Source organism: Neodiprion virginianus, chromosome 3, assembly GCF_021901495.1.
Source record: "Neodiprion virginianus isolate iyNeoVirg1 chromosome 3, iyNeoVirg1.1, whole genome shotgun sequence".
NCBI classification, from domain to species: domain Eukaryota; kingdom Metazoa; phylum Arthropoda; class Insecta; order Hymenoptera; family Diprionidae; genus Neodiprion; species Neodiprion virginianus.
Window position 1 is genome coordinate 14,518,118 of NC_060879.1, and position 26,647 is coordinate 14,544,764.

Here is a 26,647-nt window from a genome sequence, read left to right on the forward strand (position 1 = left end):
ATTCAGAAAACCTCGTTGGTTTTGTCGATCAAATTGAAAAGAACCATAATTTTTCATGAAATACTACATTTTAATTTTCGTAACAATATATAGAAATTCCTAGAATTATTTCCACCAGGGTATTGTATATAGAGTTGGAGACCAGACCAGCCAGTGGAGGGCAGACCAGCATTTTGACTCTCGAAATTTTTTCTGCCATGAGACTGTTATCTCAAACTTAAAATGCTAGAGTCGTAGGGCGAAATTTCAGAAAGTATCTCCCCGGAGGCACGTAAACCACTTATTTTTTTCTAGCAAAACTGCGAAAACTGCGTAATATTTTCTTTCTTTAATGATCGATTTTTATTTTAATAAATGTGATCACACTCTCCAAACTGATCGTTCGTCTGATTTGTGAAAATTCAGAGAAACTTCTGCCCGTGAGATGTGACGTCATTTTTATCTTTTTTTACTTTTTTCATCCTAGTACTGGTGAATACAAAACAATTAATGTGGTTTACGCCCTTTTGGCGGAATTATTTACAATCTGTGCCTTACAGATCGGACTGATTAAATTTTCAGTTACGTTCTTATGGCAATTTTTAATTCATTTTCTCCTATGAGCCAATCTAGTCCTGAGCACTTATTATTGTGATTGATATCTACTACAGTACCTAAATATTGTTACTAATGTGATATTATCGGTTAAATTGTAAGATTCTTATGAACTCCAAGAGCAATGTTAAGTAGCGTGTACTTACTTCTCGCTGTAACTCGTTGAATTTTGATATGCTACTACCTGTATTATATTAAGCAAAATACGTGTAATGGTAATATACACCCATTTCTCTATTGTTACTTGTATGACACTATATGTTCAATTTCTATATTCTAGTATCTTTGTTATGCTTTGTAATTTAAACCTGGTTACTTTTATGGCACATTCTATTTAGATATTCTGGGTGGTAATAAACAATCTTTTCATATATCCTGTATTTGTGTGCTTTTTTTACAAGTTTGCAAATGTGCACATGCGCATAAAATGAATCGCCGGATGTTACACGGAGTGATAGATATGTATTAATTACGTTAATTCAACGGCTCTGATGTGGATGTATTACGTAACATATAGGAATCTGATCTATCACTGCAAAAATATAACTGCCATGTGCTGGATGCAAAAAATAAGAACATAAACGATACATAACGGACTTGCAAGGACATGAATATCATCCATAGTATATTTGTGATATTATATCGTTGATACGTATCTCTGTTCTGTGCCTGTTATATGTATAGCTGCCATAATGGTTTGTGGCGGACATAATAGAGTAAATGTACGCTACATGTAGAGCACATGTGATGTAGCTGTCATTTCGGAAGGAACAAGATTCAAGTATTTGTTACATTACTGGGATATGAATATGCTGCCTGGGAGCTGTAACTAAAGCCCAAACGATCGCTTACACGGGTTTCATATTTTTAAATCAATTAATACGTACAAAATTACTAATGAAAATATATATTTCTCTTTAATCGATTCAGGAGTGATACTACCTTGTAATTTTTTATTTTTTTTTTGCCATTTTTTTTTTAATTGGCTTAAACGCTTCCTCAATTATTGAAAAATGATACCCAAAAATCTGTCCATGAGGAAAAATGTTTTGAATAGTAGAAGAGTTTATTTTTCGAATGAAATCGCGATACCGACTTGCAAGTAATTTGAGAATGAGAATTGAATGATCGCTTTTTAAATGCGTTTTCCTCAAATCCATGTTTTTCAAAGTAAATGACCAATTACCACCTTCAATTTTAAATCGATCATCTCCAAATCTTGACTGTAGCTTCATAATGACATTTTCTAGTGAACTGCGTAGGATTATTTTGATTGGTCGAAATTTAACGATTTTATGACCGTTTTGCTTCCAATTTTTTCATTAGAAAAAAACTATTTCCTTCAAGTTGATGCCATTGTTACGTGCAGTCCCTCTTCACATTTACAACTCATTCTTTGCTCTTCCCATCTAGTAAAAGCTCCATTTCACCTGACTATCACCTTCTATACCCAGAACCAGGATTCGGAATTCTGTTCTTTGCATTCGCCAACGCTTTCTTCTGCTCGTCTCAAGACACACTCCTTCGTGACCTGTCGACCGACTACCTTTTCGTCTATTATCGAAACAGTTCACTTCATCTCTACCTTCCAAATTAGTCAATAAATATCAAACTTATATTTTAATATAATAACACGCATTCATACAATCCTACTGCTCGACTTCCCAGTTGCTCTTAGCTGCAAAGACGATGTAGAACCCAGTCGGTCTTTATTCCATACCGATCGGGAACGAACGGCCCTGAAATTGTTACACCATTTTTGTGAAAATTAATATTTCCGAAAAATTCTACGCAATTCACTGGATTCTGGCATCTTCTTTTAAAATCTGTTGCGTTTTTTGTTTCAGATCAAAAATTGCAACCTGCAGGTAGTCGCCCGTGGAGGTCATTCAAAAAAAAGTTTCCTTTCATCAGCCGCTCCAACTCCATTTTGTTTTGAAATAGTAGAAGAAAAATCTGTTTGTACTTTAAGGGAGCTTTCCAGTGTGACAGCCCGAAAAATCGCTGTTTTTCGCGATTTTTTTTTTTAAAGAAAAAATAATCTAATCGGTCTGGTTTTTTTTTTGTATATTAATTGGGTATTTAAGAATACTAAACAATTTTTCAAAGATCGATTTATTTATTAATTAATATCTATAAAAATGATGAAACAATTGTTGCAGAAAATGCACTTGGATGTGGTGTCCACGTTGGGGGTCACAATTTTGATCTGAAACAAAAAACACAAAAAGATTATTGATCGGTATATAATTGGCTTTCGTGCTATGGAGGCTTTTTTCTTTTTTTTTTTTTTTGCAAAAATGGCGCCGGTTTGAAAAAAAAGTATCGATTTTAGCATTTTTTTTGGCAGTTTTTTTTACAAAAAAATAGGAAGATGTCAAAAAAAAAAAAAAAGCTTCCATAGCACGATAAACAATGACGTTAAGAATATTGTGTAAAAAATTCAACTCGATAGCTTTAAAACTCTGCCCTCCAAGTTGGACACCGTTTTGAAAAATGCTGTTTCGAGAAAAACGCGTTCAAAGTTTCAAGTGAGGAAATTTTAGGTAAATCGTTTACTTACGGTCAATCAGCGATGCCAGGTCCGTACAATATCCCTTCTGCTTCTTCGAAAAGATCGTGCTCAATGGATTGTTCAGTCCGACGAGCTGTCCTCGCCTCTTTGCTATCCAGGGACGCCTGGCGGTTTGCTCGGATGATGCGCGCATTCTTGTACTTAGCGGCGAAATCTGCGGCGCTCGGCCCTATCGTGCATCCCATCGTCTTCCAAATTTTTAAAATTGGGTCGTAACCTTCATTGAAGGTGCACACAGCACACTGCGTAGCGAATTCTACTATCTGCTTGCCGCAGAATACGTGCTTGGGGGCTAGTTGCCACACGCAGTGATTGATTGATTTTCAAGAATTTAACACGCCATCCGCTTTTTTTTTCAAAATTGAGTGCGACAAAAAAATAAGTCGCGCGACTAATTTACGGCTAATTAACGGCAAATTATGCAATAGTCCGAATTCACATTTTCGGCAATTGGCGAGCCAAGTTCATGTACGTGCAGGTAGGAACGAGACAATAGAAATAACAGTCGCACGGGCAGACGGCCGACGCGGCAGCTGTAGCGCTCCGTTGCCTTCTTCCAGAAAATGCTGTACAGTAACCGAAATAATCTGAATTTCGGCATGAAAATTTCAGGGAATATTCGGAAGAGTGTATACTATTCGATAAAGCAAAAAAAAAAAAATCGATTTTTTGAAAATTTCACACTGGAAAGCTCCCTTAAGACTTAAACAATATAAATTACCTCTTAAGGGGTGATAACAGATATTGAAAGACATCAATTACCTCCTAGGGGATATTTCTAATTACTTTGTATACACCAAATTAAGGGGCATTATCTCAAATTTAGTTACAAAAAATAAATTGATATTTTTTAATTCTGTTTTTCAAACATGGTAATGAATTCGTAAAAAACACAGTATTGTTTTCTTGATTATTCCGAAATAAAATAATGGTGGAGTGTCTGATGAACAGAAACTTCTTTTTGTCTCGAATGACCGCAATTTTAATCGAGAACCAAAATTAAAAAAGATTTCCAAATGGAGATAACAAAATCTAGTGAATTACATAGGGTCTTGCAGGAATATTAATTTGTACAGAAATGGTGTCAATTAGAAGAAAAAAGTTTTTTCAAAGTGGCAAAATCGATCAAAATTCGATCATACAATCATTAAATTAAATTTGAATCAATTGAAAAAATCTTACTTTCTTCACTAGAAAATGTCATTAAAAAGCTACTATCAAAATTTGGAGTTGATAAGTTGAAAGTTGAAACCGCTAGTTCGGTGCGTGCCTTGAAAAACATAGAGAAACGCATTTAAACGTGAGCATTCGAAGCTCGCCCTCAAATTACCTAAGATTTGGAATCGTGCCTTCACTCGAAGAATCGACTGTTTCGAAGATTTGAGAAATCTTCTCTTACATGCAGACTCTTGGGAATCATGTTTGTTCAGGGAGATGGCAAAAAGATATAAATCATTGGATCCGCGAACGAGTGATTGAGGACGAGTGTAAATGAAACGAAATGATGTTGAGATGGAGAGAGATAATGATTAACAATAACCGAGGTCTTTATTGATCTTAATGCGGCGATACAGACCGTATCGCAAGAGAACTTTATACAGACTTATGGTTTACAGAGCGAGAGAACACACAGATTACACACATACATGATTTTGAGACATTAGACAATACATGGGTTACAGCTGATAGGTTTTGAGTCGTGACACGGGCAAGCGGCGAGATTTGACTCAGAGACGGCAAGTCAACATTGCATGCGAGTGTGCGTCCATGTGTGAGGACGATTTTGAGCGCCGCGAGACACACATTTAACTAATTCGATACTTTGCCGAAACAATGTTCGATGAATTAAAGAAGCATTTGAGCCTTAAAAAAAAAAAATAGTCACAAAATCACACTGTAGTATTACCGCTTCACAAAATCATTAGTCCATGAAAAATGTTCCCGTGATATTCAAATGAAACGGAGATATAGAATCTATATGTAAATATTTTTTGCTGAAGATATATTACATCTGTCCGCGAATATTCAAATGTATAAATTTTCATTACGATAAATTTATATACTTTCCGCTTTCTTCGAATATCGTGTGAATATTTTTTATGCACTAAGAGTTCTTTTAACCGATTAAAATCGAATATAAATCTCGATTATCAGTTTTATATGTGTTAATGCGTTTAAAAATATAAACTTCGTATCAGCGAGCACCCGAATTAAGAAGGCTCCGTTTATTTGTGAAAAACTAAAATTTTTCGTTTGGGTCCGATGAAAATTGGAAAAAAATTTTCTTTGATAAAGTTTACTGAACATACTCTGTAGCCAATTGATTCAATTTTCACGCAGTTCTGTGAAATATTATTCACTTTCATGAATAAGAATGTTACGATCATTTTCAATCAGATTCGTCAACGCTGTGGAAGTGGCCACCCCAAGGGACATGACGAGGAATCATATAGCAAGCACAGAGTACGCCGGACAGTTTCTGCCAACAGAGATTTACAGGTAATATGTTGTAATTAATCTTATGCATGGATTTTAGAGGGTCTTGACTGTGTAACATGATAAGTCAACGAACTTATTGTATGATTAATTAGATCAGCTACAGTGTTTGGTCTCAGTATACCCGGAGTAGTTTTTAACAAGGAAGGTATCCCAGCCCGAACTCTCCGATTTCATTTCTGCTGTAATATGTTATAGTAGACTAAAAACTAAACGACACGTATTTTTTTTTATCGGCCATGAAACACTTTAAAGGGGTGAAACCATCCTTCAAAGTGAGACATGTCAAGGGGCGATTTGGCAGTTTCACCCACGTAAACATGATATTTTTTAACCAATCCAACTAGAAAAATTTTCTCAGGAAGAGAAATGGAAAATGTATTTTTCTGAAAGATGTAAAAAAAAATTAAGAGGGTGAGCCAGCCCTAAATATGATCACATTTATGCAAAAAAATTGTCTGATTCAAGTCTTAAAATCTGAAAAAATATAGATTGCGTAAAAATACGAAAGAAAATTTACTTATTTTCGGATTTTTCCGAAAAAAATATTGGCTGGGGTAACTACCCTCGAACGCTGTTTATCTTGCGCGTATGCCAAAGATCGTAAAATTTAAGTCTACAAATCTGAAAAAATATATAATGCGTACGAACACGAGGAAAATATGACATATCATTGGATTTTCTCGAAAAAAATATTGGAGGGGTAACTGCCCTTGAACGCTGTTTATCATGCTTCTACGCGAGAAATGGTCCAATTGAAATTTGAAAATTTTTCAAAAATATATATTGCGTATGTTACGTGGGGGTGAGGGTGTACTGAGCGGTGGTAGTTAATGATTAATTGAATAATCAAGCTCCCACGTAACGACAATGAATAATAATTAAAACTAAGAGAAGACCTACCTTTCGATAAGCCGGTATTTTGCAGGATCGTGCTGCTATAGTCCTGTACAGGTCTGTGAGGTTTGTTTAAATTGTTGAGGCAATTTTACAATAATAGAAAAAAATGGGAAGAAGGTCGTTCAAAATAAATGTTTAATATGATTTGACTGGTAAAAGATGAAGTATATTCTATTTCGATTTGGTTATTGAAATGCCTGGTAACAATCAATGGTAATAATGATATATGAGCCGAAAATTACAATTTATAAAGTCTTCAAGTTTATAAAAAAAATCGTGTGTTATACTATTCTAATGGATATTATTATTTGGTACCAGGAACATCTACTCTGAACGATGGTTAACTAGCTGGTCGTGATTATTGTATTGTATCTCTCTTTTTAGATTATCTTGAATCAATTATATATATTATGGTTAAGTCTTATTCGTTAATTCTTGGAAACAATAAGTACGATTTAATTGGGGGTAGTGAAGCTAGCCACCAATTCTAGACTTAATTTTGAATGAAAAGTACTGAAGTAGATTTTGATTATAAAGGTGAAACAAGAATTCGTTTAATTTCGAAGATTAACACTCGGATTGACTTAGCTTTAGGTGAATCGGTCGACGAGATTGAGAGCCGTCGGATCGTGTCGGTCTGCGTCGGTAGAATGCTGGACCAGGGGCCTCACCTCAAATTTGGAAGAGTTGATCAATCGAATGATGTTGAACGTCGGTCACTTAGTCTTTTCAGATTTAGAATGATATCTTGTTAACGAAAGTTATAGTTGAAAGTGTCAATTTTCTGATTTTAATATATGATGAAATTGATTGCAACGATTTATTTATTGAAAATGATAGTGTAATTATTATTATTTTTACTTAAGATTACCTGATTCGCTTGAATCAGGGCCGAACTCAATTTAATTGTGGAAAATGGAATATCATAAAAATGTCTATTCGCGAAATGATGAGATTGTGTAAAGAACAGAAAAGATGGAAATGTAGAAGATAGTGAGTCTTTTGCAGCTAACAGAATAACTGAATGCTCGAATTTGACGAATTAGCGCGAGACTTTAGGCCGGTCACAACTAAGATTTTCCAAACGCTACTCTTGCTCGAGAGGGCTAATCCGGGTTTACGTCCACGCACTTCGCGACTTGACAGACGAAAGACGCGGCTTCTTGGGCCCGAGGGTCCAAGGAGCTGCAGTTGTAATAAGTTACAACGGTAATTAGCCAATGGGGAGCGAGGCGACCTCCTGGCGCCCAAATCCACATGGTCAGCGTCACTTCACGCTCTCCAACGGTGTTCCGACGATTCTCAATCTCGTCGGTGACACATTGAAAATATGAACAAAAGATATTTGCATGCAATGTTCACACATTCATTCATACATTCCAACGAGTAATTTATTTTAATTTGATGGTTCTGAAGGTAGTGGTTTATCCTAGTTATTGATTATAATTTTAATTTAAAAAGAGGGATATTTCCAGGCTGAGCGCTACTGATACTAACTCAGCAGTCTCTCATCTCAGTTCTTGGTACCAGCTAAATAAACGAAAGTTGAACCTTATACTAGGGATCGTTGTTGGTCTCTACGTGACTTTTGCCAGGAGGGGTGGAACTCGCTGTTATTAGAATATGAGATTTGATGAAATGATATATGTGCATTGAAGTAATCAAAGAAATGAAATGAAATGGACTTTTAAAAAGGTACGCCAAGGCAGTACGTCGGGGCGTAACACGTATGTACACAAAAGAAAATTACGTATTTTCGTATTTTATCGAAAAAAAATATTGGACGGGGTAACTACCCCTGAACGCTATTCACCTTGTGTGTACGTGAAAAATGGTCAAATTCAAGTCTAAGAAACTGAAAAAATATACATTCCGTATAAAAGTGAAGTATATATGACGTATCTTTGGATTTTCTCGAAAATCAAAATTGAACGGAACTACCCTTAAAATGCTTTGAATTGTTGAGGATTTTTATCTTCTCACTGTATCATCAAAGGCTCAAAAATAAATCATCTGAAACAAAGACAACGTAATGTTTCGAATGAATTTTAATACGTTTTATTGGTATAACTTGTCATTACGAAAATTATAAACACAACATTATTAACTTTCGAATCTTGAACAATAATGATAGTCGTCGGAAAAGTGTTTGAAGGACAAGGATTTTTTACACCATGAACATCCAATAACAGCAACGCCTGTGCAGCCTTCGATTCCGCAATGGGTCTTACAAGAGTCCCCGAAACTGAAATCAACTGGATTTTCGAATTTTTATGGTTTTTCATAAATGTATTCAGATTTATACCAAAAATATTTGAAAAGATTAATGTATCACGGAGAGGATAATTGATTGATAGTGGACCAAAGATTGCAGTTTTACAATGTTATTTCTTGAATGTAGACTGATTTCATGATTCATGTGCCATTCAAAATGGCACTGTCGGAAAAGTGTCGCACGAAATTCTTCCAAATTCTAAGCCCGTATAAATCTAAGGGTTGGATTTTTCCTGTCGTCCCTGTTGTTTATAATTTTAGAATAATATTTTCATTCCGGGGTTTACTTTCTGCTACTACTGCAGGACAATGATCACTCCATGAATCAATTAGTAATACGCTGCTTTGTCCTATATTTGGACAACATATTTCCGTCAACCAAGGTTCAATGTGATCTGAAATGAATAAAAAGAAGTGAATGCGGCTGAAGGTATATTCTTTTGAGTAAGAATGTTAGATAAAAATTATGTTATATTTATACCTGAAGTAAGTTTTCCAGATTTTGATGCCGCTATATAAATATTAATGGGTCTGAATAAATTTGCTTCTACAGCCGGCCCAAACTTACCACTTTGAATATGAATTCGTCCATCAACGTTATCTATGTTTAAATTTAGACATTTTATGATTATGCCTTCTTTGGTTTTTCCTTTATATCATTCATTCATTTCGTAATTAATCGTTTGAAGAATATACGTTATCTTCTACCAATCAAAATCATATTTAACCGTTTATTTTGAACGATAACCCATCCTACTTCATTATACATTAGCCTCAACCATTGAAACAACTCTTACAGACCTGTATAAGACTAGGCAACAACGTGAGTGATGAAAGTTTCCGTTCAGCTGATATCAGCGGTTGTATTGTGTAACTATGGGTTGTAGATGTAACTGACTGGACAAGGCACTGTACTTGCTTTTCTCCTTCGACACTCAAAGGTCTTCCTGAATGCATCTCCAGCTGGAATCCGTTTTGATCGATCGGAAATGTACACATTTTGAATTCAAAAATTTGCTATATCGTGCTCAACATGAGCCACAAATTCATCTGCCTTCAATCTTAACCGTTCAGCATCCTCCGAAGTTGGTCTGGTGATATTGATTTTCCTATATACTATTCTGTGTGCGTGTTTAAATCGATTTAACCATTTTTTTGTAGCTGTAAATCGGAAATCTTCATACCCAATTTCTTTCTGGGCTTGTGAAGTCCAATTGCGTAAATCATTATCATGAAGGATGAAACTGGCGTCGATAGCTGCTTTGAAATTATTCAAAGCAATGTCACAAATTCCAGCGATTTTTTCTCTTTAAGTGCCATCTTTATCTAATGAATGAGCCCATCGTCACAATCGATTTAAAGATTGCACTCTTTTGAAATTTTTTTTTACAGTGTCAATGCGTAAATTTCATTTTATCCGCTTCTCCAGAAATCTACGGCTCTTGATGTAATCATATGATACATTTTCTTCGTCTTTCGTACACTTATTTGTATGTGGCACAGGCTGGATTGGTGGAGTATGCATAATTGTCATCTTCTATTATTTGGGAATTAGTATCTTTGTATTGTTCTTGAAAATATAAGGAATCTTCAATCGTCATTTCTGCGCCATTAAATTCATTCATCACGGCCAATAAAATATCTTCGATGTTCTCTTCAATTCAATAAAAGCAAGATAAACAGCGTTTAAGGGCAGTTATCCCTCCAATATTTTTTTCGAGAAAATCCAATGATATGTCATATTTTCCTCGTGTTTGTACGCATTATATATTTTTTCAGATTTTTAGACTTAAATTTTACGATGTTTTGCATACGCACAAGATAAACAGCGTTCGAGGGTAGTTACCCAAGCCAATATTTTTTTCGAGAAAATCCAATGATATGTCATATTTTCCTCGTGTTCGTACGCATTATATATTTTTTCAGATTTTTAGACTTAAATTTTACGATGTTTTGCATACGCGCAAGATAAACAGCGTTCGAGGGTAGTTACCCCAGCCAATATTTTTTTCGGAAAAATCCGAAAATAAGTAAATTTTCTTTCGTATTTATACGAAATCTATATTTTTTCAGATTTTAAGACTTGAATGTGACAATTTTTTTGCATAAATGTGATCATATTTAGGGCTGGCTCACCCTCTTAATTTTTTTTCATTTTTGGGAAAAATACATTTTCCATTTCTCTTCCTGAGAAAATTTTTCTAGTTGGATTGGTTAAAAAATATTATGTTCATATGGGTGAAACTGCCAAATCGCCCCTTGTCATGCCTCACTTTGAAGGATGGTTTCACCCCTTTAAAGTGTTTCATGGCCGATAAAAAAAAATACGTGTCGTTTTGTTTTAGTCTACTATAACATATTACAGCAGAAATGAAATCGGAGAGTTCCGGCTGGGATACCTTCCTTGTAAGTATACTTCAGCGGATTGTCTGACGTAGTGATCAATGGGCTGTGAAAAATAATGATGGCTGTCACGGGAATAATTCAATGTTGTCATTTCACTACATCTTATATGGTATTTTTTCAATGCATGGGTTCAATGCGTTTAGCATTGCTCAAATCGAAATGGTTTAGAATTGTGACCTTCAAATTCAGCTAGAACATTATTTTCAAAATATCTTTTGCAACCCTAAACTGAATCTAAAAGCATTTCTTTTACACATCTTGATTTTGTATATTTTATAACGTGAAAAGCGGATTTTAAACATATTCGTATTCACATAACTCCATAGAAGGGGACCGACAGCAGAACAGCCTATGAGTCACCTCAAACCGGTAATCACGTCAGCCAGCTCATAATACTTATTGTTAGTGTACACGAACGCAGTCATGAGTGAAGTTCAACCCGCGAATGTGAGAATGTGTGGACTTGAGAGCATTGAGAAGTCGTTCAAAACTTATTGACATTTAGAATAAGGTAATAAAATCATTCTAATATGATCATCTTTTTTCCGTGAAAATTTTTCTCCACTTGACCTCTCCTGCATCCCCTGCCTTGAGATTATCAAAATAAGTTCGGTGGTCATGCAGCAGTCTGCGAACACGTGGCCCTTGGGCCACAAGTCCAAATTATTTGGTATCTCCTAATTTGGTTTGAGTCTAGGTACGGAAAACCTTGCCCTCAATAGAGTTGTCATTTTAAGGTAAGGTAGAAAGCTACGTGCTGACCAGCTGTGGAACGCCAGCATACGAGAATTATGGACGGAATTATGTCCCTGGATGCCCTCCAGCTTTTGCCACTGAATTGTGGACAGGGTGACTTGCTGCAATTTAGACAAACTTCTTTGTAAAACTGGTCCAAACTCCCGTTGTAAGCATTGACGTAAGTCGTTTAAATTCAAACACAAAACTGAAAAGACTTTGGTCCCAAATTATATGAATTCCTGAAAATTTGGTAGCAAAGTTTTCATTGGCATCTTTTCAAATGAAAGTGAAAATTGCTTACGGTATCTTTAAAAATTTGCAAATCGATGCGGTCAAACTGGTACGTTTTGGAAAGGACGTCGGGAAAAATCTTGTGGTGTTTAGGTTTGGGTGGAATTTTTCGTGCAGCCTATCTCGATCTGGAATTTTGGCTTGGGTCGTGCCAGCTATCACTATGCGCGATTGAAATAATTCGTTTTACACAAGACTTTAATTTAAAATACACATTTATTAACAATAAGATGGTCTTTAAATCGATGTTCGAGTTACGGTTTTTACAGTGTTGTTATTCACTTGGTGCTGTTACGCGGGAAAAGGGTGTACAGAGCGGTTGTATTCAATGATAATTGAATAATTAAGGATGCTCCCTCGTAACGACAATGAATAAAAATTAAAACCAAGAAAGACTTACCTCTCGATAAGCCAGTAATGTGGATACGTTGTTGCCTCGTCTTATACAGGTCTGTAAGAGTTGTTTAAATGGTTGAGGCTAATGTATAATGAAGTAGGATGGGTTATCGTTAAAAATAAACGGTTGAATATGATTTTTATTGGTGGAAGATAATGTATATTTTTCAAACGATTAATTAGGAAATGAATGAATGATATAAAGGAAAAACCAAAGAAAGTATAATCATAAAATGTTTGAATTTAAACATAGATAACGTCGACGGACGAATTCAAATTCAAATACAGAGAAGCTGTAGAACTAGTTGAATTCGATCGTTTACGCTTCTTTCAAAACGTAGGGTTATTTGAATGATATATAGATAATACATAACTGAACATAATGCTGTTAAAAACATCTATACTGAACGACTATTATTTCTACTTGTGGTCGGTTATTATTAAGATGGTATCTCTCTTTTTAGATTTGATGTAACTTATGTTAACAGTCCAATTCTACGTTACCGATCAGTCGATCCGTAGAATCATATGCGTTACTTAGCTCTGATTTGAACCTGCAAAAATATGGTTTGGGGGCCGAGCTGAAGACAGGAAAGTGTCTCTATAAATAGCCAAGGTTATTATCTGCAGGTAGGCGCCAATTTTATCTTGCTCAATTTTGCTAGGGAACTCTATGAAAAAATACAAATTAATATTCTCAGAAAACAATACTGAACGTTCGACAGTGGCTAGTGAAGCTTGCCACTCGTTTTTGTCAAATAAGACGTTATGCAAAATTTGGAATGACTAGGGGCTTCGCCCCTGCGCGCTTCGCGCGCCAACCCCACCTCGGCGCTACGCGCCTCACTATCTCCTTATGCATTGTCTATTAGACAGGTGAATTCATTTATGTTGATTTGATGACAGGTCTGCAACTGTTGATCGGTTGTTTCCGATCAACCCGACATTGCTATTGGCTCCCTATGCAGGTCTGCTCAGATTATTTTCGTAAACGAATCCACTCACATGTACAAAACTCCCGATGCCATGCAACCCCAATTGCATTCGGCGACTTATTTTGCTATAGTTATTATTTTCAGATTTTTTTACGTATATCTACGTATAGAGATATAAAGTCTACTGCGTCTGGTTTATAAGTACAAATAATTGATATCAATCCTTTTTTTTCAAATAAATTTATTTAACATTTTTCACTTTAAATTTAGTTCGAAGTTGACTTCGAATCTCATTGATTGATGAAAAATTTAGATCTTCGCCTTCGCTCGTCTGAGCTCAGAGTAGATTCAATTGTTTATTTGCGAGTTTCCCCAGAAACTCCTTTCGCCCGAGTCAGTTCCCGTTCTCGTGAGGAAGAATCGAACATTTCTTTAGAGCTCCTCAGAACTATTCATGAGGTTCATGACGATTGGTTGATAAAACAAACCTTTTCTTCTTTATCAGCTCCCATCTTGGTTATTAATGCAGAAGCTACGGCTGATCAAGTTTTTAGAGATTTTTGTACCTCCTTGACATGCGTAGGTTAACCTATACTTGCTTTATGAAGGAATAAACCTAATTAAGTGAAAGACAAAAAAAAGTAAAATAGATTTTCTATATTGGAATAACACAGATTAAATGAAATTGTGTTTCAAAATTTGCTTTCCTGCAATCATTATTTTGTGCAGCTGGTCTCCATTTTGTAGGTTTGAGACGGGGTGACGCTTTATTAGTCGAAATCGGGTTTCGGTCAGTTTGATTTTCTGCGTTGTACCTAACGCTTAGTCGGAATCGGGTTTCGGTTAACTTGATTTTCTGTGTTGTACCTAACAATCGCCCCGAGCGTTGCTCTGTAATTGAGAGAGAATGATTTTAAGATAGGCTTGATTTTTTACGGAATTAGAATTGAATTATTTCTCATTAATTAACAAACTTTTCAAAGAGCTTACATTCGTTGTCATCAAGGCGGAGCATATATTTTCGCTGCTGTTGTCGTCGTCTAATTTTTCGCTCTTCTATGTCCATCATATTGGTTGGTCGTCCTCTTGATTTATTTTCCAAATCAATAATCACAATCAATTCTTCTAATTCTTCGACACACTTCGTTGAATTGTTTTTACTACCGCTCTGCCGGTTATTCTCCAAAATCACCTTCTTTATATTATTTTTTCCTTAATATTTGCATTGCTGTTCACTCCGCAAAACACCTCTTTCTCTTGTGGTTAACATCGATCCTGGCCGTCCTCTTGCCTGGTTATACGAATATTTGTTGGATATTATTCTATGGCTTATTTGGTTCTTCGCACTTACAATTTTATTTTCCTCTTTCTTTTGTGATACTTCCGACCATCCACCATCTTCATCGCCTTGTCTGCTGCTTGAAACTCCTCCTTTCTCCATTGCCATCGTAAATCCTGGCTGTCCTTTTGACTGTTTGGTGATATATTTAGATTTACTATCATTTGCTTGTTACTTTGGATACTTATTACTCACTATCTGAATTTTATTTTGGTTCTGCAAGACATCAAAGTGTCCACTGTCTCCGTCGCCGGTGACGAGTAGCGAGAATTGTGTTTCATTTTGGGATCCAATTCGGTGTGGATGAATTTGTTCTTCGCGATACACGATTAAACATATCTTAAAAATGTCCGCAACTGCAGCTAATTCTGCCTCTCCCCCGTAAATTCCATTTTTATTCATATGTGATTTGTAATCACCAGGTGACTTAATCATAGCACCGTTTGACTCATTACCTGTAATGAAACCCGCAAATGTAGACCAATTGTCCACTATATTTGAAACGATACTCAGTCTCACCTCTGCGTGTCGATCTTGAGTGCCGTATACACAATACGCCAGCGCGCGAAAACGACAATTCCCGTCGGGAATCATGTTGATAATTTTCGTTTGCATGTTCATTTTTTGCGTGTCAGAAACAGATACCTATAAAGATATTTGTCAAAGACTGTCATAAACAGCCGATGACAGCTGTCAAAGTAAGTTTTGTTTGCTGGATGCTTTTTGTTTTATTTTCGGCATCTCACCCCACCGCCAACTTCATGCGTATACTATTGTTATTAAAATTTTTTTTATACTATTGTTATTATAATCTTTTTGTACCTGTTCATTTGTTCGAAACTTTTTTATTAGATGGAGTGATGTTGAAGACAACTACTTGAATTAACTTATCTTTAGATGCGAAGTTCGGCGAGATTGAGAGCCGTCAGGTCGTGTATGTCGGTGTCCGTGGAATTCTGGGGCAGAGCCTCACCTCGAGATCGGAAGGGTTGATGAATCCGAACGATGATGAACGTCAGGCACTTAGGTTTGTGAATTTCGAATGATATTCCACTATCGAAAGTTGTTGTTTGAAAAAGTCGATTTGGTTCACTAACGATGTATATAAATAATGAAAATGATTTTAACGATTATTAATTAGAAATGAAAATGTAGCTGTTTATTATTATAAACACTTAGTATTACCTGATTCTGTTTGAATCAGGGCCAAACTTGATTTAATTAAGGAAAATGGAATGGCATAAAAATGTCTATTCGCGAAATAATGAGATTTAGTAAAGAACAGTAAAGATTAGAACGTAGAAGATAGTGAGTCTTTTTCAGCTGACAGAATAAATTGAATGCTCGGTTTTGACGAATTAGCGCGAGACTTTAGGTCGGTCACAATTGAGATTTTCCAACACTACCCTTGCTCAAGAGGGCTAATCCAGGTAGACGTCCACGCACTTCGCGACTTGACTGACAAAAGACATGGCTTCTTAGGCCTGAGGGTCCAAGGAGTTGCAGTTGCAGTAAGTTACAACGGTAATTGGCCAATGAAGTGCGAGGGCGACCTTCCGGTGCCGAAATCTACACGGTCAGCGTTACGTCGCGCTCATCGACGGTGTTCCGACGATTCTCAATCTCGTTGCTTACACGTATAAGATGTTGACAAGAAGTATCTTAAGATAATTCTCACGCATTCATCCATACATCTTAACAGATAATCTATTTTAATTTGGTGGTTCCAAAGTTAGTGGCTTATCCTAATTATTGATAATAATTTTGACCTAAAAAGAGAGATATATCTAGGCTGAGCGCTGCTGATACTAATTGAGCAGTCTCTTATCTCATTTCTTAGTACCAGTTATAAGAAACAAAGTTGAACCTTATACTAGGGATCGTTGTTGGTCTCTACGTGACTAACAGGAGGGGTGGAACTCGCCGGTTTAGTCAATAGGATATTTCAATGTCATCTATGGCTGTAGCTTTCGTTACGGCGTTGAAAGGGAATTTCGAAAAACACTTTACGTATTGAGAGTCCTAGTTATATTGTAATTTCAAAAAATGTACGCCCAAGTAATACGCCGGACAGTGCGATGTACTGAAGTTCGAAGGTTCTGAATGTAAATGTTCTATGATTCAGAATGATCTACAACGTTCCTGATTTCGAAATGTTCTGAATGTTCCGGAATCTAAATTGGTTCTGCAATCAATTTAGTTCTGTTATATTTCGATGGCTGAAGTGATTCTCTTTTACATCTGTCTGATATGAAAAGGATCTTCAATAGTAGGAGATTTGGAAGAGACTCCTGATTGATTTTTGGCTACGTCAGTACAAGACAATTGATCTTGAAGAAGCCAATCGGTGCAGTTCTGACAAGATAGTTAGTTGCAAAAATGCGTATTTGAATTTTAAGAATGATACTTTGTGAACTGCTGTCTCGTCTCGTGAGGGTTCATGAGACTGAGTTCCGTGAATTTCGATTGTAGACCCATATGGTCTATGTGTAAGTTGGAATTGAAGATAGAAAGTAAAGAACTGAAAACGATATATATTGCATGGCATTACATAAATGTAAGCTGCGAGACCATTGCACGCCAAGTGGTAACTGAATCTAGATCGATATGGATCTTAAAGGCTGTGGTATGAGCATGTGTGCTCTCTTATGGTAATTGTACGTCGGTAGGTTACAGTACAGAGAGGGTACAGCCCTAATTGAGGACCTGAATCACAAAAGCGTATCTTTTGATCAATTTTCGATTTTTTTTTTTTTAAGAATCTGGTAGAAAATCCTAAACTCTATTGATATTTTCCATCAAATTATATAAATTCAAATTTTTTTCAGCATAAAGAAAATAATTAAATTTACGCTTGGGATCAAAAGGAGATCTTTTTCAAAAATTCAATAAATAATTCAGTGTTTTTCATTATTAGTAAATTATATCAACATTGTTTATATATTTTTTATTATTAATATGTTTTTATGTTTTTGTATTAATTTTAAATTGAAAATTATTGTCAATATTAATGTTAATGTCAATCTCTTTATCATTGATATTAATTTTCCAAAGTAAAAATTCAAAAATTTGAACTTGTACTTTCGCGCGCCTTACAAGCGCCACTCACGGCTGTCTTTACTACTACAAGTTTTCACGTAGTCTCGGTTTACCTGTCTACAAACTGCATAACCTATTTCTATCCACTTCAGTTTGAACTTATATCGTGACGTCTACTTCTTGGAACATTCTGCTTATTATTATGATTCAATTTATTTATATCGTGATAACTCAATTGAAGCTGATAAAAGTTGACTCAAAACAAAAAATGAATAACGCAAATGTGTCGTTAATTACACGGCTCTACAAAAAAATGTTGTTCTTCGTCCTAAAGTTTATTCTATGATTTTTTGGTTAATTATGAACAAAAGCAAAAAGAAAATACCTTTTTCTGGTATGAAGTTTGCTTTTGTAATAGTAATAGTAAGAATGCTTATTCACACAGAATTTTGTGTTGGAAAACAAAATGTAAAATTTGAGTCGATTGTTGAAGCGGAAAAAGTGTTATTGCCGCCTTTGCACATTAAGTTGGGGTTGATGAAACAATTTGTGAAAAAGCTGGATCAAACGTCGGAAGCTTTTGAATATTTGAGAAAATTTTTTCCGAAGTTATCAGAAGCGAAGGTTGAAGCTGGGGTTTCTGTTGGTCCGCAAATCAGACAGATTTTCGCCGATGAAAAATTTCCAACGTTGCTGAATCGTACTCAAAAAGCGAGCTGGAACAGTTTCAAAGTAGTCGTTTCTAGATTTTTGGGAAATAACAAAGCTCAAAACTACAAAAAGCTACTTGAGGATATGCTAAAAAATTTTAAGGCCATGGGTTGCAGGATGTCGTTAAAAGTACATATGCTGCATGCTCATTTAGATAAATTTAAAAACAACATGGGAGCGTATTCAGAAGAGCAAGGAGAACGTTTTCATCAGGACATTTTCAGCTTCGAACAACGTTATCGAGGCCAATACAATGAAAACATGATGGGAGACTATATTTGGGGTTTATCAAGAGAAATTACTCACGAACATAAAAGAAAAAGTAAAAGCGTGCACTTTTGAATTATTTTCTACTTTTTTGTAACTTATTTTGATAGTAAAACTTAATAAAAATAATAAAAATGTTTATTCAAATGGTTGCATCTTTAATTGATAATTGAAACCACAGATTTTGAAAAATATCGTTCAATCAGTCTCCTAAATACAAAAGCAAACTTTTTCATGCAACATATTTTTTTCGTCTAATTACGAACTAAAGAATCGAAATTTAATACTTTGAAGTCTAGGTAAAATTTTGTGTTGACCCGTGTTAAAAATGGAGTAAAAAAAAACACGGACTAGACCGCAATCAGCATGGACTCAACATGCTAAGTATTTACGATTATTGAATGATATTTTTTAATACAATTTATTTTGGCGAAAATCAACATCGATAATTAATTTTTTGTTTTATTAATAGATACGCTGACAAGAACCCAATAGGACATGATTTTGAATCACCATGTCATCATCCTGCGAAAAGTAAATTCGAATGCTCCAGTTTGACAATTGATGAGTTTCTACAAAGTAGAACACTTTTTCATAATCAAAAAACTAAAGTTGCTCTAGATATGTTTTCAAGCAGGCTTATGGTTTCAAACCAGCCAACTCAAATCAAATATGCAGCTACTTCAAATAAATCCAAGCCTCGATTATTTAGCAATCATTTTTATTTATATAAAAAAAATAAACGTGTGATAAGCGTTTGCAAAAAACTCTCAAGCAGTTTTCTCTGTAAGTGCAAAAAGAATAACAACTGTCAGTAAAACAATTTTTCGTGGCAAAGTACCAAAAGAGAATAGAGGTAGAGATATAAAATCTTCTAAAAATTTGAGAAAACGGGAAAATGTTGCCAAATTCATTAGATTATTGCTAGCAACAGAAAGTCATTACTCAAGAAACAAATTAAAACGAATTTTTCACAATTAAAATTAGGGCATTCAGTAAGTGATGCTAAAAAAGACGATGTAAAAAATTTGCTAACAAAATTGTACGGTCAAAACTGATCGAGGGATCCAAACTTAAGTTGGTGCGTTGATGTGTTAAATTGTAGTTCAAACAATTAACTTTTGGAGGTAAATGATGACGAACCGTGCGATTGTTTAGAAGATGATCGTCAATGTTTTCATGTATAAATCATTTGAGTTTATCAAATTACTCATTTTGAGAGAGGAAATGAATTTAAATGGATTATTTTCGAAAATTAATGATCCATCTTCGGTGTTTTATGTTTTGTTATCCATTTTAAATAGTTTTATAATTTCCTAATTAAATTATTTGTTAATTATGATTTAAAAATTATAACTCATTGTTTCTAATTTAATATTTCATATAGTCAATTGTTCTAATGTTCAATAGTTAATTTTTCTTAGCAGTTTTATAAAATATGTTATTATTTCCAGAAATGAATAATTTATTGAAAAATTTTTGTTTGTTTTGGATAAAAAAATATTTTTTGATGATTACTTCAATTAAGTAATCCGGAAACATCTTTAATTATTTTAGATAAAGAAAATTTTTTTTTTCATTCATCCGAATTAAAAAGATACATTGTTCCATAACTTTTGATCAAAAGGGTACTGTTATGAGCTGGGTTGGCTGAAGACCAAACCACTCGATGCGTATAACGCTTAGTTGAGACTAAATTTTCCGGATATATTATTTGAATTTGTTGACACCGTTCCCCCCTTAATTAAACTGGCTTTGATGTAAAAATGGTCACTTACCTTTGTTGTTAGCAGTTGATTTTCGGGCTCTGTGGGGCGGCTCTGCGTGCTCGGCGAGGAGGTATACGGTATTAAATGACTGGTTTACACTCGATATGGGTTTAATTACAATTATACGTTTATTCGATAAAAATGAGGTTAGTTATGTACTATGGTAGAAAGGAAGTTTGTGTTTGAGTAAAATAACGCGGAGTTCGCTCAGCGCTTGACGTGATTGGATTTTGTAATAAAAACTGAGAGAAAGACTTCTTCTTAAAAGCTGACTGACTACTGTTTGACTACCCATTGACTACTACCTTTTAAAAGATTCGGGTGGTCTTGTCTGAACTACTTCCTGATTGGTTACCAGTATCCTTAAGGGATGCTGGACCAATCAGGAGGGCCTGATAAAATTTTGAGTTTTTCTATTCGTCAAGACTACCCCCGCCCATCGGGTACGGTGTAGCATGAGACTTTATCATTAACTATCCCGCCTTTACCACACGTGCGGGTAGGAATTTCCGTTTTATGTTTGTATATAATAAAGATATCCTTATTTTAATGTTCGGGCCAATATTGCCCAGACAGACACTTGAGATAGACCCATACGGATCTATCCGTTGCACGTGTTCATTTCCAGAAGTTATAAAAAGGTGATAAAGAGAGCCGTATGCATGCAATGCATACGGAGACGCAAAAATAAAAGTAAAAGATAAAAATATAAAATATAAATGTATTAAATTAAGAGGTAATAAAAAAGATAAAACTAGTGGGTAGGGGCAGAGGAGATCGAGGATGTAACACCTCCCCCCTCCGTTTCAAATGTTAAACGTGTGTTTAACATTTGACGTTCACGTAGATGATCTTCAAGCACACTGGTGGGAATAACTTTTATTGCTTGCGAATGAGGTACGACCGGTGGGTTTTCCATGTCTTGTTCCTTTGTCGAAGTTTCTTCGTTGTTCTTGTTGTGCGATTGGGGTTTTCCCAAATGCGTTAGCAGGGTCGTTAATGAACTGAGTAGTGCCCCCAGCAAAAGTATGCTCCAGCCATAAATGGTGTGCAGGGTATATCCATGGATTCCGACGTTGATTATAGTTTTTATTAATTGAATTATGAAATAAACTCCTATTACTCCAGAACTAGCGGTACCCAACATCATGAACCCGTTCCATATTTTTCGGGATGTAGATTCTGCGATTTTGTTCAAAGAATTTTCGTCCAGTAGGCCGGATAAAGAGATTTTCGTATCAGATACAGAATGTCCAGTTGCACCCCTTGCAACTGCGTTTAGAACGGCTGGTTTCTCGATCGGGAACATCACTCTGTCGCGGTAGCTTTCTAAGTCCTCTTCCGTGTAGATTCCACTGACAGAGAGAGGTGGCGGTTTGGTATACTGCCAAGATAATCTGGTCATCGGTGTAAGTTTCTTCGGTGCTTCTATGATAACCTTGGGTAGCGGTGAAAATGTAATCCATGTTCCATCGATATTGAATGTACTTGGTTGCAATTCGCTGCATTCTCGTTCACTTGATTTTCTCACTATAATACGTGATTTCGGCGTTAAAAAGAGCGACTGATTTTGAAACGTTATTGGAATTTCTTGATGACATGTCTCTGATTTCCTGACGGTTACTGTCACAGGTACACATTTGATTAGTTGCACAACTTCTCCTGCTCGTATAGCCATGTAACCTGGTCCCTTCATGACGTTGTATGCGAATTCATCTGGTGTGTGAATTGCAAGTGTAAGGGTGTTGCGTAAAACTTGTTCTTCCAGGGTACATTTTTGTTTAATAAGATCCTTATAAACTTGAGTTATTTGTTTACTAAGGTGTTTTTCCAAATATACGATTTTTGAGTTCATGTATGAAAGGATGTCAACATTCTCGGCGTCAATTTTACTTTCAGCTTTAATTGGGTTTGCAGGGTCAATTTCCACAATGAATAATTTGGGATGTTCTGTTCGTGAGATTTTATAACCGCAGATTTTGAATTCGGTGGTCTTCATTAAGGCAAAAGTCGTCTTTTCACTTGAGTAAGTGTAAACATCTGGTGTAAATCCTTCTTCTTGGGGTTCCCTAATTTTCGTCGCTGGTCCGGTATACAAGGCATTATAACGATCAAGTTTACAATCGTTCGACGGCGAGTTTGTCCAATAGGCATACGATCCATCATTCCCAAAGCAATCAGTATTAGACAACGTACACCTGGTCCCATCCTTCAAAAAGAGCTTATTTTCATCGAATTTGACCGTCGCTGAATATTTTTCGACTGTTACTTTTGCTATCCCCTGAGCGATGACATCTTCCCATTGACCATAGCCATCGTCGTAACTAGCGCCAACACAGCTTCCGGTGTCGGTTATTTTTCCCGCGAAAATTGCGTCTCGGATGTTGGTTCTATTTTGAAGAAGTCCCGATAAGACGACGTTATTTCCCAGTCTTATGATTCCGAAATTATAAAGACCCATACATGCTTCTCTGTTAACTTCGTGTATGTAAACGCGTCGTCCCTTTCTCACCACAGAATTGTGTGAATGCATACCACAATGGTAAACCGTTCTGTCTATCTCAATTTTACATTGAATGATGTCTATGTGATGAAATTCGGCTAATTGAAGTAGTTGGACGTGAATATTTTCAGAACTGGGTTCCCTCTCCGGTATGTCGCATTTTCCGATACTGGCCGTATCGATGATTGATGTGTTTCTTGATGTTCCTCCACAGTCGTATCCCACCAGTGCCCAAGTTACGGCGGGCAACCATAACATGATCATAAGAATGATTTTACTCATTGTTCCCCTTTGCTAGAACAAAGTGTTCCGTTCATTTAATAATGAGGGAATATTTGCTTATATTAATAGTCTTTTCATTATTTGAAATGAAATCGAGTTATACTTATTTACGTTTAAATGTGTGTGTTATAGGATTTATTTATATCTAGTCCTGCGCTTTCATTAGGCTATTTCTATTTAGTTATAATTAGTTATAATAATGAATTATCCTTTTAGCATTTTCAGTTTATTCATATGAACTATTTTAATCTTATTTCCAACTTGAATTTTGACATTTTGGTTCTCTAATAATTCCTGTATCTCATACGGTCCTGAATATTGATTAGAAAATTTCCCTTTTTTTGGTTCTTTTAGAAGAAAAACTAGGTCTCCTTTCACCAAGTTTAACGAATTTAATTTTTTATCATAATAATATTTGGATTTTTCTTTTGAATGTATCAGATTTTCTTTAGCCTGATTTTGAATATTTTTAATCTTGGTGAAAAGTTCGATTAGGTATTCTTCGTAAGTTCGATCATTCAATTCCTCTATTATTTCATGCTCAGATGGTAATCTTGCTAATTTGCCGAAAACTAGTTCATAAGGTGTATGTTTTGTTCCCTCATGGACACTTGTATTATAAGAGAACATTGCAAGATCTAACCATTTATCCCAATTATTATTTTTTGTAACATATTGCTTTAAATATTCGGCTAGGACGTGATGTGATCTTTCTATAGACCCATTTGATTGGGGATGAAAAGCGGTTGTTTTACATTGTTTGATTTTAAATTTCTTTGCTATTGTTTTCATTAATGAACTTGTAAGATTAGCACCTTGATCAGTAAGAATTTGCTTAGGAGCTCCAAATTTACAAATAAAGTTATTGATTAGAGCTTCTGCCACATCAATTGAGGTTGTTGAATTTAGGGGTACTGCTACAGAATATTTCGTTAATTGATCTTGAATTGTTAAAATATATTCATTGTTTGAAGGAGTGATAGGTAAAGGACCTACAATGTCCATAGATATTTTGTCAAAGCTTGAACCTGGTGTATCGGTTAATACCATAGGTTGCTTAGTTTTTACTCTAGTTAGTTTTTTGAGTTGACATTCCATACATCCTGTAACATATTGTTGGATTTGTGATTTCATATTTGGCCAAAAGAAATTCTGTCTGATTCTGTTGTATGTCTTTGTAACTCCCTTATGTCCTCCTATTGGCAGTGCATGATATTCTCGAATTATCTCTGTACGTTCATTAAGCGATGGGACTCTAATTAAATTTTTGCAGATTGTTATTTTACATTCATTATCATTAAAGATGGATTCCAACAAAATTTGAATTTCCTTCCAATCCATCTCATCTATTTTCCTAGTTTTTGCAATTGATAAACTATTCAAATTTAATTCTCGAACGACATCCAATAGAGATTTCAGTGATTCTATAAAAATATCACGGTCTAAAGGTGTATTTACTGATTCTTTGATTGGTAGCGCAATACACTTTTTGCTTCCTATTGGAGTTACTCGTGCCCTTCCCAACATAGCTTCGGTGATTTTTGGTAATTTATTTGTATTTTGTAAATCTCTAGATCCCTCATCTAACGGGATCCCTCGAGTAGTTACAAAAATGACACAATTATCGCTACGCATGGAAAGTCTGTCCCTAGTCTCAATAAATTTTAGGTTATTTTGTGGTTCTTCCTGATCTGATTCAAGTTCTACCATTTCTATTTCGCTGTCTGCGGATGATCCTGTATCCTTATCAGATTCACCATCAGAATATTCAATAGGGCTATTCATGATTTCCGCCCTTTCGTTTTCGATAGATTTGTGAACTTTTGCGTCTTGTATATTATTATTCGTATTGATAGTTTCTAGGATTTCATCATTTACTGTACTTTTAGATTGCTCTTGGTTTTCATTGTAAAAAAGATTAAAATCGTTTAAAATATCTTCTGCATTGATATGTGTTTTAGTTCTTAGTTTGCGCGTTTTAAAATTGTCTGTGTATCTGTCTGGTGCTCTTATGGTCTGTCTGTCTCGAAGTTTACGACCTGCATTTTCTGTATTCTGAATACTTGGGTCTTCTGATTTTCTATCCTTTTCTACGCCTGGGCCAGCTGTTACACTATCTTCTCGCGATGGACTGCCCTCGTGGTATGATTTATTACCTGAAGGTCCTTGACCCTGTAGCCTATATATTTTGGATGTTTCAGTTTTCTTATTGGCATATATAAGTACTTCAAATGGTTCTGCGAAAAGGATATCGATTTTTTCTTTTATCTTTTCCCATGGCAATTTATCTAAACCACTGCCTATCTTAGGCATAGCGATTTTATAACAGTTCAAATTTTCACATAAACTTCTTAGTGATATCAGACTTTGTTCTAATGATTTTAATGTTGGTTTTTCGTTACTTTCCTTTTTCGTTATTAAATAAAATATGTATCTATTACCATCTTTTAGAAAAGCTACGTCACCAACAGATTTTTTCTGAGACTTCAAACGACCAATATTTCCGAAACGTGTTTTGAATTCGCGAGCTATACCTGCGTTCATACAAAGATCTTCTGCTACGCAATGAACTAACGAGTAACTTTCATCTACTGTAAATAAATCCCCTGAAATTAGTTTAGTGTTCTCCCTCGGCTTTTGCATCTTATCCACGAGCTGTTGTTTGATTGCTAATACTTGTGTCTCGCTTAGCACTGGATTTCTAGATAATGCGTCGGCATTCGCGTTTATTTTTCCAGGTTTGTATTCCCAGCTATATTCATATTCCGCGAGTTTTAATCTCCACCGTACGAGTCTCGACATTGGATCTTTGACTGAGTGCAACCAAATTAAAGGTCTATGATCTGTGACCAATTTGAATTTCTTTCCATATAAATATGGTCTGAAATAATTTACCGCGTAGACTATTGCCAATAATTCTTTTTCAATCGTTGAGTAATTTCTTTCTGCTTGGTTTAATAATCTAGATGTATAAGCTATCGGCAAATCTTTTCCGACTGTTCCTTGACTTAATACACCTCCTATTGCGAATCCTGATGCATCTGTTGTTACTATAAAGGGTTTGGTAAAATCAGGATATTGAAGTATTGGATTTTCGCACAGTTTATCTCGTAATTGATTGAAGGCGTTTTG

General features: G+C 35.4%; 1 protein-coding gene across 1 annotated transcript in view; it reads left to right on the forward strand.

The window, feature by feature from the left end:
• LOC124300690 (glutamate receptor ionotropic, NMDA 2B) overlaps positions 1-26,647 on the forward strand; it is a 1,918,249-nt gene that overhangs the window by 1,690,051 nt on the left and 201,551 nt on the right. The window contains exon 18 of the mRNA XM_046755014.1: positions 5,567-5,668. Coding sequence (XP_046610970.1) covers positions 5,567-5,668 — 102 coding nt within the window. The remainder of the gene's footprint in view (positions 1-5,566; positions 5,669-26,647) is intronic.